The 15,788-nt window shown below is 50.4% G+C and overlaps 1 protein-coding gene across 1 annotated transcript in view; it reads left to right on the plus strand.

Moving 5' to 3' along the window:
* The window catches only part of LOC136586588 (macrophage mannose receptor 1-like), a 244,980-nt gene that overhangs the window by 2,594 nt on the left and 226,598 nt on the right, over window positions 1-15,788 (plus strand). Inside the window, exons 2-4 of the mRNA XM_066584720.1 lie at window positions 9,270-9,452; window positions 10,439-10,596; window positions 11,361-11,474. Of these exons, the coding sequence (XP_066440817.1) occupies window positions 9,365-9,452; window positions 10,439-10,596; window positions 11,361-11,474 (360 nt within the window). The 5' untranslated portion in view covers window positions 9,270-9,364. The remainder of the gene's footprint in view (window positions 1-9,269; window positions 9,453-10,438; window positions 10,597-11,360; window positions 11,475-15,788) is intronic.

Genomic DNA, 15,788 nt, shown 5'->3' on the forward strand with positions numbered 1-15,788 from the left:
CCCACTATTAAGCCACAATAGCGGCAAGAGTGGGCCCCCCCCCCCTCCCAACAACTTTTACTTCTGAAAAGCCCTCATTAGCATGGCATACCTTAGCTAAGCACCACACTACCTCCAACAAAGCACAATCACTGCCTGCATGACACTCCGCTGCCACTTCTCCTGGGTTACATGCTGCCCCCCCCCGCGCACGCGCACGACACAGTGTCCACAGCGCACACCAAATTGCCCCTGCGCAGCCTTCAGCTGCCCTCATGCCACACCACCCTCATGTCTATTTATAACTGCGTCTGCCAGAGGAAAAGCAGGCACACACTGCAGAGGGTTGGCATGGCTAGGCAGCGACCCCCCCCCCCCCCATTAAAGGGGCGGGGTGATAGTCCACAATTCTGTACAGAAGCAATGAGAAATCCAATTCTGTGCCACCTCCATCCGGAGCTGCACACGTGGGCATAGCAATGGGGAACCCATGTGCCACACACTATTCATTCTGTCAAGGTGTCTGCATGCCCCAGTCAGACCGCGGTTTTTTATAAATAGTCACAGGCAGGAACAACTCCGCAATGGGAATTCCGTGTGCACCCACAGCATGGGTGGCTCCCTGGAACCCACCGGCGGTACATAAATATATCCCATTGCAGAGGCGTCACGGAGGACGGTCGTGCGATCGGCTACGTACTCCCTCACCATCCTTTTACAGTGCTCCCGCCGACTCAGCCTTGACTGGGGAGCGGTGACACAGTCTTGCTGGGGAGCCATAAAGCTGTCCAGGGCCTTAAAGAGTGTTGCACTGCCTGTGCTGTACATGCTGCTTGATCTCCACGCCTCCCCTGCTACCTGGCCCTCGGAACTGCGCCTTCTGCCACTAGCGCTGTCGGATGGGAATTTTACCATCAGCTTTTCCGCCAGGGTCCTGTGGTATAGCAACACTCTCGAACCCCTTTCCTCTTCTGGAATGAGAGTGGAAAGGTTCTCCTTATACCGTGGGTCGAGCAGTGTGTACACCCAGTAATCCGTAGTGGCCAGAATGCGTGCAACGCGAGGGTCACGAGAAAGGCATCCTAACATGAAGTCAGCCATGTGTGCCAGGGTACCTGTACGCAACACATGGCTGTCCTCACTAGGAAGATCACTTTCAGGATCCTCCTCCTCCTCAGGCCATACACGCTGAAAGGATGACAGGCAAGCAGCATGTGTACCGTCAGCAGTGGGCCAAGCTGTCTCTTCCCCCTCCTCCTCATCCTCCTCATGCTCCTCCTCCTCAATGCGCTGAGATATAGACAGGAGGGTGCTCTGACTATCCAGCGACATACTGTCTTCCCCCGACTCTGTTTCCGAGCGCAAAGCGTCTGCCTTTATGCTTTGCAGGGAACTTCTCAAGAGGCATAGCAGAGGAATGGTGACGCTAATGATTACAGCATCCCCGCTCACCACCTGGGTAGACTCCTCAAACTTTCCAAGGACCTGGCAGATGTCTGCCAACCAGGCCCACTCTTCTGAAAAGAATTGAGGAGGCTGACTCCCACTGCGCCGCCCATGTTGGAGTTGGTATTCCACTATAGCTCTACGCTGCTCATAGAGCCTGGCCAACATGTGGAGCGTAGAGTTCCACCGTGTGGGCACGTCGCACAGCAGTCGGTGCACTGGCAGATTAAACCGATGTTGCAGGGTGCACAGGGTGGCAGCGTCCGTGTGGGACTTGCGGAAATGTGCGCAGAGCCGGCGCACCTTTACGAGCAGGTCTGTCAAGCGTGGGTAGCTTTTTAGAAAGCGCTGAACCACCAAATTAAAGACGTGGGCCAGGCATGGCACGTGCGTGAGGCTGCCGAGCTGCAGAGCCGCCACCAGGTTACGGCCATTGTCACACACGACCATGCCCGGTTGGAGGCTCAGCGGCGCAAGCCAGCGGTCGGTCTGCTCTGTCAGACCCTGCATCAGTTCGTGGGCCGTGTTCCTCTTATCTCCTAAGCTGAGAAGTTTCAGCACGGCCTGCTGATGCTTGCCCACCGCTGTGCTGACACGCCGCGCGACACCGACTGCTGGCGACGTCCTGCTGCTGCTGACACATCTTGATTGCGAGACAGAGGTTGCGGAGGAGGAGGAGGAGGAGGAGGAGGGTGCTTTAGTGGAGGAAGCATACACCGCCGCAGATACCACCGCCGAGCTGTAGCACGCAATTCTGCGGGTGGGTAGGACGTGAGCGGTCCCAGGCTCTGACTCTGTCCCAGCCTCCACTAAATTCACCCAATGTGCCGTCAGGGAGATATAGTGGCCCTGCCCGCCTGTGCTTGTCCACGTGTCCGTTGTTAAGTGGACCTTGGCAGTAACCGCGTTGGTGAGGGCGCGTACAATGTTGCGGGAGACGTGGTCGTGCAGGGCTGGGACGGCACATCGGGAAAAGTAGTGGTGACTGGGAACTGAGTGATGCGGGGCCGCCGCCGCCATCATACTTTTGAAGGACTCCGTTTCCACAACCCTATACGGCAGCATCTCCAGGCTGATAAATTTGGCTATGTGCACGGTTAATGCTTGAGCGTACGGGTGCGTGGCGGCGTACTTGCGCTTGCGCTCCAACACTTGCGCTAGCGACGGCTGGACGGTGCGCTGCGAGACATTGGTGGATGGGGCCGAGGACAGCAGAGCTGAGGGTGTGGGTGCAGGCCAGGAGACGGTAGTGCCTGTGTCCTGAGAGGGGGGTTAGATCTCAGTGGCAGGTTGGGGCACAGGGGGAGAGCCAGCCGTGCAAACCGGAGGCGGTGAACGGCCTTCGTCCCACCTTGTGGGGTGCTTGGCCATCATATGTCTGCGCATGCTGGTGGTGGTGAGGCTGTTGGTGGTGGCTCCCCGGCTGATCTTGGCGCGACAAAGGTTGCACACCACTGTTCGTCGGTCGTCTGCACTCTCAGTGAAAAACTGCCAGACCTTTGAGCACCTCGGCCTCTGCAGGGTGGCATGGCGCGAGGGTGCGCTTTGGGAAACAGTTGGTGGATTATTCGGTCTGGCCTTGCCTCTACCCCTGGACACCGCACTGCCTCTTGCAACCTGCCCTGCTGCTGCCCTTGCCTCCCCCTCTGAAGACCTGTCCTGAGTAGGCGTAGCAAACCAGGTGGGGTCAGTCACCTCATCGTCCTGCTGCTCTTCCTCCGAATCCTCTGTGCGCTCCTCCCTCGGACTTACTGCCCTCACTACTACCTGACTGAAAGACAACTGTGTCTCATCGTCATCGTCCTCCTCACCCACTGAAAGGTCTTGAGACAGTTGCCGGAAGTCCCCAGCCTCATCCCCCGGACCCCGGGAACATTCCAATGGTTGGGCATCAGCCACGATAAACTCCTCTGGTGGGAGAGGAACCACTGCTGCCCAATCTGAGCAGGGGCCCGAGAACAGTTCCTGGGAGTCCGCCCGCTCCTGAGAATGTGTCATTGTAGTGTAGTGAGGAGGCTGGGAGGAAGGAGGAGTAGCAGCCAGAGGATTCAGAGTTGCAGCAGTGGACGGCGCAGAACTGTGGGTGGACGATAGCTTGCTGGAAGCACTTTCTGCCATCCACGACAGGACCTGCTCACACTGCTCATTTTCTAATAAAGGTCTCCCGCGTGGATCCATTAATTGTGCGATGAATGTGGGGACGCCAGAAACGTGCCTCTCTCCTAATCCCGCAGGAGTCGGCTGCGATACACCTGGATCAGGAGCTCGGCCTGTGCCCACACCCTGACTTGGGCCTCTGCGTCCTCGGCCGCGTCCACATCCTCTAGGCCTACCCCTACCCCTCAGCATGCTGTATTACCAGTAATTCAGAAAGAGAACGCTGTAATTAAATGTGCCGCTTATTGGCCTGTGGTTGGAGGCTGACTTCGCTTACGGAATGCCAGGAAATAATGTGGCGCAATCCTGCTGTTACACTTAGCTGGCTGCGTATGATTTTGTTGAAGTTGTACACCCAGCACACACGGACCCAGAACGCTGAGCACAGTGAGAGGCAGGCCAAATAGATTTTTTGCCCAATATTTTTTTAGGAAAGGCCGACTGCATATATTCAATCAATAATATATGTCTTCTGGCCCTGGAGTGTCTCACAGAACTGCAGAGTGTTGCACTGTTATTAACTGCAACAGAGCGGTGATTTCACAGCCAGGAAATAAATTGGCGCAAGCCTGCTGTTACACTTAGCTGGCTGCATATGATTTTGTTGAAGTTGTACACCCAGCACACGCGTACCCAGAACGCTGAGCACAGTGAGAGGCAGGCCAAATAGATTTTTTGCCCAATATTTTTTAGGAAAGGCCCACTGCATATATTCAATCAATAATATATGTCTTCTGGCCCTGCCTACACAATTCTGTCCCTGGAGTATTACTGCAGGGCGCAATGCTCTGCACGGCCGATTTGGGGAAAAAAAACAATTGTGCAACACTGCAAAAAGCAGCCTTCACACTACTGCACACGGTTAGATGTGGCCCTAAGAAAGACCGTTGGGGTTCTTGAAGCCTACAATCACTCCTAACACTCTCCCTGCCTAACCTCCACTTCTGTCCCTGTAGTATTACTGCAGGGCGCAATGCTCTGCACGGCCGATATACCAAGAAAAACTAACTCCTAACACTCTCTCTATAGCAGCTCCAACACAATAGCACTTTCCCTCCTCTATCTCAGAATGCATCTGTGGCGAGCCACGGGAGGGGCCGATTTTTATACTCGGGTGACACCTGATCTCGCCAGCCACTCACAGCAGGGGGGTGGTATAGGGCTGGAACATCACAGGAGGAAGTTGTAATGCCTTCCCTGTCTTTCAATTGGCCAGAAAAGCGCGCTAACGTCTCAGAGATGAAAGTGAAAGTAACCCGAACATCGCGTGGTGCTCGTTAAGAGTAACGAGCATCCCGAACACCCTAATATTCGCCCGAGCATCAAGCTCGGACGAGTACGTTCGCTCATCTCTAATTTTAAGTAAAACAAAATCCATTGTTCAAATGAAAAGAGCATGATGCCCACAGTTACATGTAAGAAGTAATTCCTAATTTTCGGCTATTTGTACGAATTTTGAGTGATAATTGTTGTGTGTAAAAGGGCTTTTACACTTCATTAACAAGTAATTGGTCACACAATGTGGCATCCTTATGCTAATCCTAAGCAAAACTGACAGGTGGAGAAGAGAAAGGAAAGGGGGGTTACATCACAGATCTGGGTAATGTCAGAAAATGTCCTTTCTAAATGCGAATACCAACAGGCAGGAGTGAGGAACTGGGTGAGGGGCCGACTGAAAGCTACAAATGCAATCTAACTACACATAATGTATGACAATATAGCCAGACCTGACACATAAAATGGATGACACACAAAAAATGGCTGACAACTTACCAGTCTCTATATCCCACCTTCCCCTTTTGGATGGGCAATAATAGTTAATCTCTACAGATCACTTCAAAAAGCCCATCCCTGTCACCTCGTCGTGATGGGACAGTGCGTCTGCATTGCCATGTTCACTTCTTTTTCGGTGCTGAATGGAAAAATCACATTGTTGAAGAGCTAGACTCAGTCAGAGGAGTTTGTCTTTTGCCCCGCAACCTGGCGTAACCAACAATGGTGAAGTTGTGCCCATAGAGATGCTCATAGGCATCCCTCTTCTGGGGTGGTGTAGGCTACCTCCTTGGGTAGGAACCTGTGACTAAGATATAGCACGGAGTGCTCTTCTCCATCCAAAGGCATTTGGCTCAGAACAGCACCAAGGCCATATGCATTGACATCAGTCTTCACCACAAACCTCTTGGCGAAGCCAGGGGCCTACAGGACTGGGGCACTGGAGAGCCAGTTTAATAGCTCTTCAATGTGAGGCATCAGATAAGTATCAGATACCGTTATGGCATTTACCCTCCTATAGTCCACGCAGAACTGGGTCGTCTGGTCCTTCTTGGGCACGAGGACTATAGGGGAAGCCCATGCACTCTGGGACTTTTGGATGACTCCTAGAGGCAGTATCTGCTCAGCTTCCAGCTTCATATCTGCCTGCACTTCTAGGGAGACTCAGTAGGCAGACTGCCTAACTGGGGGCTGGGTCCCAGTGTTTACCTTGCGAACTATCAATTGGGCCTTCCCAGGTTTCCTGCAGCTGGGACTGTTGGTCCCCAGAGAGCTGCAGGTTGAAACTTGTGTCCTCAAAGGATCCATCCACCTAAGCGGGTGCTAGCAGACCTCTCCAGCAGGACCTCTCCCTCATCAGATGCAGAGGGGGGTCCTTTAATGCCCTTAGGGTGGATTCGTCAAGCACAGCAGCCTGTAACTCTTGGCGTGGTACAGCCAGAAGAAATGTTAAGGTCGATACCATAGCAGGCTCCTCCGGGAGCGGCTCAAGGCCATCCTCTATCCTGCTGGATTGAGGAAGCCGAGCATCCGGAAGGCAATTGGGTCCCTGCGTTTCAGACACCCTGGCTGCGGGTGACAACAAATATGCCAACCAGGCCTTGGGGGAGGTCACACCCCCTGTCTATCCTGACTAGCACACCTCTGTACCCGAGTGGATCTCGATACTGCTACTACCCATCGCACAACACCCGGAGGTGGGGCACACAGGCCTTGCAGGGGTGGAATCCACATCATCACCACATGCTTTCTTTGTTCTGGCACTCACTGTTATTGGTGGATCCTCAGAGACACTGCACGTGGGTGGCATCCCTGAGCTCTGTCGTATTACAGGTGTATTCATTGCACAGGAAATCTCAGTGAGCTCGAGACAGATGCATACTGTGCCAAAAATGACATTGCAACACCCATCTGGCGCATCCATGATCTCCACAGGGTCATGCATTGCAGTGACCTCATTACTCACTGCACATTGCACAGGGGGCCGGAGCTTGAGGAGTCTGAGGAGTTTTGTGGCATGTAATGAGCCATTACCTCCCCAAGGTCTGTCCCCAGTAAAACATTGACTGGGATGTTTTTCAACACCCCCACTTCTTTCATCCCACTCCCCGCACCCAATGAATGTACACACGGGCCATTTGTAGGGTAGGGTGGCTGTCCCCAATTCCCATCACAGTCATAGTCCTTCCAGGAATTATATACATGGGGGCCACCAGTTCAGAGCAGATGATGGTCACCTCAGCGTCCCACCTTATGGCAGGAAAAATATCTGCAGGTATCAACAGGAGGCCTTGAGGGGAGAGAGGGAGCTGATCCCCCTGAGAGTATAGGAACATGGGTGGGGGAGATCTGTCAGAGTTACTGTTCTGCTTACCCCTTCTCCAACTGGTTCCACATTTCCACAGCTCCAGCATCCGATTGGCGATGTAGTTGGTTGCAATCCGGGCTGCTTGAGCCAAATCTTTGGACTCATGGTCTATGACAAACTGGTGGATGTTGGCCGTACCAGTCTCCAGGAACTGTTCCTTCAGCACCATATCTTCCAGGTTCTTAAACGCGGGAATGGGTTGCCCCTTGATCCACTGCCGGATCAAGGCTGCTTTGATGACCTCGTAGTCACCATCCTGCTCTCAAGGAATCTCTGTAAAAACCTCCAGGGCCTTGCTCTTAAGCCCTGTAAGTCCCTACTAACAAAAAAATATATATATATTCGCGCTGAGTCAAAACCTTGTAAAAGTCCACCAACCTTCTTAGTACGAGAGTTAATCACTTAACTCTGGCAGAAACCTTTTAAAGATCCACCAATTTGTCATGGAGAGACGATCGCTCCAATCATTGCATGCAATTTGTCACGGCAGAGTCCGATCACTCTAGTAGGATTGTGAGTGTGGAATCACCACACTACAGGTGGATTTGTAACCAGCTTTCACAGGGTCTTGCCACAGGCAGACTAAAAGCACAAGTCACCCCCTTGATACAGTCTAAAGCACTCCAGCACTCTACAATGCTGCAAGCATACATGCTGCCACCACCAACATTTTCTCAGGTAGCTAGACATCAGATTGAATTACCACCACAATCTCTTCAGAGTTTGAATTGGTTTAAAACAGACAAAACTTGACTAATAAATTGCAGATGTATTCTAATAAAAGACTATATATATATATATATATATATATATATATATATATACACAAAAGGGGTGTTACACAGGAGTATAAGGGTATACAGGTGTACGCACACTAACAGTGCTTAAAATAAAACAGAAAGTAAACTAAGGAAACCAGATTTGGGATTTTCGCCCCAAGTTCTATTTTCACAATGTCTGCAAGAAGCCAACTCCTAGGTAAACACTTTTCCTTAGATTTTATTAAGAAGTAAATGGTCAAACAATGTAGCATCCTCATGCTAATCATAAACCAAACCGGCAGGTGGGGAAGAGAAAGGGAGGGGGTTATTTATATCACAGCTCTGGTCCAGGGTAATGTCAGACAGTGGCCTTTCTAAATGTGAATATGAGCAGACAAGAGTGAGGTACTGGGTGAGGGGTCGACTGAAAGCTGCACTTACAATCTAACTACACACAAAATGGATGACAATATAGCAAGACCCGACACACACAAAATGGATGACACATGCAAAATGGCTGATAGCCTACCAGTCTCAGTATCACACTAAGTATTCAACAAGTTTTGTAAAATACACCAGGTTCTCCTTACACACTCATTTGCTGCTGTTTGCACCTTGCTTCATGTCTTTTAGATCTGCTTTTCAAAGGGTCTTCCCTATTTTGCTGCTGTCCTGTTGTTTGCAATCTGTTATCAGGCAGAGTGTGTGTAGCAAGTCTAGGATTCTGCCAGTAGTTAACTGTCCTGTACTTCCTTCCCCTGATGTTGCATTGCACTGTTTCTAGTCCAATAATCAGGGAGGCAGTATCTGAATGCACACCCCTATTTTTCCAGTATGATTCAGGCCTTTAGAGACACTCTGGACAAATGGTTAGTAAATCCACATGTATAAGCAGGAGAGGGAGAGACTATAGAGATCGTTATCACAATGTCTGCAGATCTGTCAGCCTGCAGCCTGTGTGTGCAAGGGAGCTGCCTGTAAAGATATCCCCTCCCCCTGTTGCTATGGAAACATCCTTGCTACTACAGAAGCTCTGTACCTAATGACAGAGAGTGGATTGCAGAGAAGCCAAAAGGCAGACTCTTAGTAGCAGCCACTTCAAATGTGACTTACAAAGGTAAAGCAACCACATTTTTAATGGAAGTATATTACAGAAATGATGAGAATAACACAAGCTAGTAGATGAGCAGAAGTTGTCTGAATCGTTAGTGCCCCTTTATGGCTAAAGCCCACTTGCAAAACCAGTTTTTGATCATCTCTACTAATTTCAGAGGTTCTGGTTACAGGGACCAATGATCGCATCTCTTGTCCATCATCATGGATTCCTTATAACGGGTACTGCTATTACCTGGTTAAGGACAGAAGGATTTGGAAGGACGCCATGTTATCTTGCAAAAACGAAGAGGGTGACCTTGTAAGTTTGCACAATATTGAAGAAGCAAGTGCTGTTGCCTCACAGTTTGAGTTTGGTAAGTATGCACAGGTTCACTACCGATACCATTAATCTTAAAGCCTACTTAAAAGGGGTTGTATCCACATTACAAGTAATCTCCTATCCACAGGATTGGGGATAACTTGCTGATCGTGGGGGTCTCACCTCTGAGACCACTGCTGATCTTGAGAACAAGGGGTCCCTTTTCCCCTGTCCTCCTTGCTGCTGGGTTACTGTACTCTCCCCACAGTGAGGAGGAGACTGAAGGGGTGTTTTTTTCCCTGTGGAGGCTATATTTGTGATTCTCTCAGGGTTGGTGGAAGGAACCTATTTCACTAAGAACTGCAAATTCGGATCTCTAACTGTAACACACACAGTCATCACAACATCATGGAGGACACTAGAGAAGTACTGAGCAGTGTAAATATAATTTCAGTAGCTAAAACACAGTATCACTGTTAGCTGCAGGCAGTGTCTTTTAGAAAAGATCCCTGACTTCTCATTTGTGCGTATTGCGGGATATTTATTATCTGGCTTGTGCCAGAACTGTGGTATCAAAAAGTCACAATTTTGTGGCATGTGCTAAAATTGCAAAAATTTGACAGCTTACATTGGCCCTGCCCCTTTTTTAAGTACATAGGGCCTAGCATTAGGGTGTGTGGCCACAAGTGGTCCTTTAAGAATTACTATAATTTATGTCTTTTTAGAGCGCTATGATATTACAGAATATAGACATTAGGGGTTGTTGATCTCAAATGTTGATCCAGGGATTACTCTGGCTGCTATTATGGAGTCAGGAAGAAATATTTTTGCTCGTTGGTTTTTTTTCTTGCCTTCCTCTGGACCAACAATGCGGGTGGAGGTTGAAACAGACTGAACTAAATGGGCATTGTCTTCATTCATTCTAACATACTATGTTACTATTGATGACCTATACTGAGGATAAGCCATCAATAGATTACAACTGAACAACCCTTTAAATGTTGGATTGATGTTTGCTACATCTGTAAATATTTCTTCTAGGAGATGCGGAGTATGTTTGGACGGGACTGAATGCCTTGAAGACTCAGCTGTTTTTTGAATGGAGTGATGGATCCCCAGTGACATATACAACATGGCAGAGAGGAGAGCCATCTCACCTCAAGAGCGAACAAGAGGACTGTGTGGCATTATCCACTAAGGTATGACACTCTGAACCCGGCATTAGCACATTAGTCAGCATTGAACAATTTGCTCCTCCATATCATAGTCTAGCGGACTGCATTCTATTAGGGTTTAAGGCGATTGCGCCTGCCCTATCGCGATTGTGCCTGTGTCAACTGTGCCTGCTCTGCAGCATATCAGGTATTGCATTTTTTGGCTTTTTTTCAGTGAATGACACTCAGAACCCGGGTGGTGAGTTCAATGGAAGTGTTTAAACAAAGGCTGGACACGTATCTGTCTGGGATGATTTAGTTATCCTGCGCTGAGCAGGGGGTTGGACCTGATGACCCTGGAGGTCCCTTCCAACTCTACCAATCTATGATTCTATGATTAAGATGTTGTAATTATTAACTGGCCGGATTAAATCACTGATATGTAATCTTATACATCAGTCACTCTGATACTAGCAATATAAAATATCACATATTGTTACACTGCAGCTTCAATGCTCACAATATATCCATACACAGCATGCATGTAGCCTTGGTCCATCACACACTGGTGTATTATGTGATATCACTGTGTAAAGTGTGCCTGTTTTTTTATACAAATGTATACAGCATCCATCAAACTCCATAATATACCTGTCTTCAGTAAGCTCCCTCTAGTGGTGGCTGCAGGAAGCCAGAAAACTACCTTCACAGTGTGAAGTGATGTAAAGCAGGTGATCAGGACACTGTACAAGTTGCTGGTAATGATCTTTGGTATATGTGATATTCACATCTTATAAATTCTTACACAGGACGGACAGTGGGCAGACATGACGTGCGAGAAAACGTTTCCACATATTTGCAAAAGAAAACCGCTGCCAAATGATCAAGAACAAGTTATCAATCTGAACCCTGGATGTGATGAGGTAAAGTAAACTTTATGTGGGTGACTTATCTAGTAAAAACAGATATAAAAAGCTGCAAGTCTAGATTGTGAATTTTTTTGAACTTTTTGCCATGTGAGCCTGTGCATGCAACTTTCACAAAAACGTGTCATAGTTTTAAACACCCATCTTAATACATTTCACTCTATGTGGGGAAAGAGGTTCTTTTGTAAGGACAACCTGTCCATGTGCCTATTAGAGCATATGGGCATGATAGAGTGAGATCCCTGAAAAAGAATGCGTCTCCCATTGATGCCTAATAATTAGAGATGAGCGAGCACCAAAATGCTCGGGTGCTCGTTACTCGGGACGAAATTTTTGCGATGCTCGAGGGTTCGTTTCGAGTAACGAACCCCATTGAAGTCAATGGGCGACCCGAGCATTTTTGTATATCGCCGATGCTCGCTAAGGTTTCCATTTGTGAAAATCTGGGCAATTCAAGAAAGTGATGGGAACGACACAGCAACGGATAGGGCAGGCGAGGGGCTACATGTTGGGCTGCATCTCAAGTTCCCAGGTCCCACTATTAAGCTACAATAGCGGCAAGAGTGCCCCCCCTACCAACAATTTTTACTTCTGAAAAGCCCTCATTAGCAATGCATACCTTAGCTAAGCACCACACTACCTCCAACAAAGCACAATCACTGCCTGCATGACACTCCGCTGCCACTTCTCCTGGGATACATGCTGCCCAACCCCCCCCCCCCCCCCCCCCCGCACGACCCAGTGTCCACAGCACACACCAAAGTGTCCCTGCGCAGCCTTCAGCTGCCCTCATGCCACGCCACCCTCATGTCTATTTATAAGTGCGTCTGCCATAAGGAGGAACCGCAGGCACACACTGCAGAGGGTTGGCATGGCTAGGCAGCGACCCTCTTTAAAAGGGGCGGGGCGATAGCCCACAACGCTGTACAGAAGCAATGAGAAATATAATCCTGTGCCACCGCCATCAGGAGCTGCACACGTGGGCATAGCAATGGGGAATTTATGTGCCGCACACTATTCATTCTGTCAAGGTGTCTGCATGCCCCAATCAGACCGCGTTTTTTTATAAATAGTCACAGGCAGGTACAACTCCCTATTGTGAAGTCCGTGTGGATCGACAGCATGGGAGGGTCCCAGGAAGCCACAGGCGGTACATAAATAAATCCCATTGCATTGCCCAGCACAGCTGAGGTAATGTCATGTTTAATGCAGGTGGGCTTCGGCCCACACTGCATGCCCCAGTCAGACTGGGGTTCTTTAGAAGTGGACACATGCAGTTACAACTCCGTGTGGACCGACAGCATGGGTGGCTCCCTGGAACCCACCGGCGGTACATAAATATATCCCATTGCATTGCCCATCGCAGCTGAGGTAATGTCATGTTTAATGCAGGTGGGCTTCGGCCCACACTGCATGCCCCAGTCAGACTGGGGTTCTTTAGAAGTGGACACATGCAGTTACAACTCCGTGTGGACCGACAGCATGGGTGGGTGCCAGGAAGCCACCGGCGGTACATAAATATATCCCATTGCAGTGCCCAGCACAGCTGATGTAACGTCAGCTTTAATGCAGGTAGGCAAAAAATTTATTGGATTACACTGTAGGCGAGGGCCCCAAAAAATTGGTGTACCAACAGTACTAATGTACGTCAGAAAAATTGCCCATCCCCAACCAAGAGGGCAGGTGAAACCCATTAATCGCTTTGGTTAATGTGGCTTAATTTGTAACTAGGCCTGGAGGCAGCCCAGTTAAAATAAAAATTGGTTCAGGTGCAAGTTTCAACGCTTTAATGAGCATTGAAATGTATAAAAATTGCTTTCAAAAATTATATAACGGAGCCTTGTGGGCCTAAGAAAAATTGCCCGTTCGGCATGATTACATGAGGTTTCAGGAGGAGGAGCAGGAGGAGGAGGATGAATATTATACACAGATTGATGAAGCTAAAAGGTCCACGTTTTTGATGGTGATAGAGAACAATGCTTCCATCCGCGGGTGCAGCCTACGTATTGTTTAGGTATCGCTGCTGTCCGCTGGTGGAGAAGAGAAGTCTGGGGAAATTCAGGCTTTGTTTATCTTGATGAGTGTAAGCCTGTCGGCAATGTCGGTTGACAGACGGGTACGCTTATCTGTGATGATTCCCCCAGTCGCACTAAACACCCTCTCTGACAAGACGCTAGCCGCAGGACAAGCAAGCACCTCCAGGGCATACAGCGCAAGTTCAGGCTACGTGTCCAGCTTAGACACCCAGTAGTTGTAGGGGGCAGAGGCGTCACGGAGGACGGTCGTGCAATCGGCTACGTACTCCCTCACCATTCTTTTACAGTGCTCCCGCCGACTCAGCCTTGACTGGGGAGCGGTGACAGTCTTGCTGGGGAGCCAGAAAGCTGTCAAGGGCCTTAGAGAGTGTTCCCCTGCCTGTGCTGTACATGCTGCCTGATCTCCGCTCCTCCCCTGCTACCCGGCCCTCGGAACTGCGCCTTCGGCCACTAGTGCTGTCGGATGGGAATTTTACCATCAGTTTGTCCGCCAGGGTCCTGTGGTATAGCATCACTCTCGAACCCCTTTCCTCTTCGGGTATGAGAGTGGAAAGGTTCTCCTTATACCGTGGGTCGAGCAGTGTGTACACCCAGTAATCTGTAGTGGCCAGAATGCGTGTAACGCGAGGGTCACGAGAAAGGCATCCTAACATGAAGTCAGCCATGTGTGCCAGGGTACCTGTACACAACACATGGCTGTCTTCACTAGGAAGATCCCTTTCAGGATCCTCCTCCTCCTCCTCCTCCTCAGGCCATACACGCTGAAAGGATGACAGGCAAACAGCATGGGTACCCTCAGCAGTGGGCCAAGCTGTCTCTTCCCCCTCCTCCTCATCCTCCTCATGCTCCTCCTCCTCCTCCTCAACGCGCTGATATATAGACAGGAGGGTGCTCTGACTATCCAGCGACATACTGTCTTCCCCCGCCTCTGTTTCCGAGCACAAAGCATCTGCCTTTATTCTTTGCAGGGAACTTCTCAAGAGGCATAGCAGAGGAATGGTGACGCTAATGATGGCAGCATCGCCGCTCACCATCTGGGTAGACTCCTCAAAGTTTCCAAGGACCTGGCAGATGTCTGCCAACCAGGCCCACTCTTCTGTAAACAATTGAGGAGGCTGACTCCCACTGCGCCGCCCATGTTGGAGTTGGTATTCCACTATAGCTCTACGCTGCTCATAGAGCCTGGCCAACATGTGGAGCGTAGAGTTCCACCGTGTGGGCACGTCGCACAGCAGTCGGTGCACTGGCAGATGAAACCGATGTTGCAGGGTGCGCAGGGTGGCAGCGCCCGTGTGGGACGTGCGGAAATGTGCGCAGAGCTGGCGCACCTTTCCGAGCAGGTCTGACAAGCGTGGGTAGCTTTTCAGAAAGCGCTGAACCACCAAATTAAAGACGTGGGCCAGGCATGGCACGTGCGTGAGGCTGCCGAGCTGCAGAGCCGCCACAAGGTTACAGCCGTTGTCACACACGACCATGCCCGGTTGGAGGCTCAGCGGCACAAGCCAGCGGTCGGTCTGCTCTGTCAGACCCTGCAGCAGTTTGTGGGCCGTGTGCCTCTTATCTCCTAAGCTGAGTAATTTCAGCACGGCCTGCTGACGCTTGCCCACCGCTGTGCTGCCACGCCGTGCGACACCGACTGCTGGCGACGTGCTGCTGCTGACACATCTTGATTGCGAGACAGAGGTTGCGTAGGAGGAGGAGGAGGGTGGTTTAGTGGAGGAAGCATACACCACCGCAGCTACCACCACCGAGCTGGGGCCCGCAATTCTGGGGGTGGGTAGGACGTGAGCGGTCCGAGGCTCTGACTCTGTCCCAGCCTCCACTAAATTCACCCAATGTGCCGTCAGGGAGATATAGTGGCCCTGCCCGCCTGTGCTTGTCCACGTGTCTGTTGTTTAGTGGACCTTGGCAGTAACCGCGTTGGTGAGGGCGCGTACAATGTTGCGGGAGACGTGGTCGTGCAGGGCTGGGACGGCACATCGGGAAAAGTAGTGGCGACTGGGAACTGAGTAGCGCGGGGCTGCCGCCGCCATCATACCTTTGAAAGCCTCAGTTTCCACAACCCTATACGGCAGCATCTCCAGGCTGATAAATTTGGCTATGTGCACGTTTAACGCTTGTGCGTGCGGGTGCGTGGCGGCGTACTTGCGCTCAAACACTTGTGCTAGCAACGGCTGGACGGTGCGCTGAGAGACATTGGTGGATGGGGCCGAGGTCAGCGGAGTTGAGGGTGTGGGTGCAGGCCAGGAGACGGTAGTGCCTGTGTCCTGAGAGG

This window comes from Eleutherodactylus coqui, chromosome 12 (assembly GCF_035609145.1).
Source record: "Eleutherodactylus coqui strain aEleCoq1 chromosome 12, aEleCoq1.hap1, whole genome shotgun sequence".
In the NCBI taxonomy this organism is placed as follows: domain Eukaryota; kingdom Metazoa; phylum Chordata; class Amphibia; order Anura; family Eleutherodactylidae; genus Eleutherodactylus; species Eleutherodactylus coqui.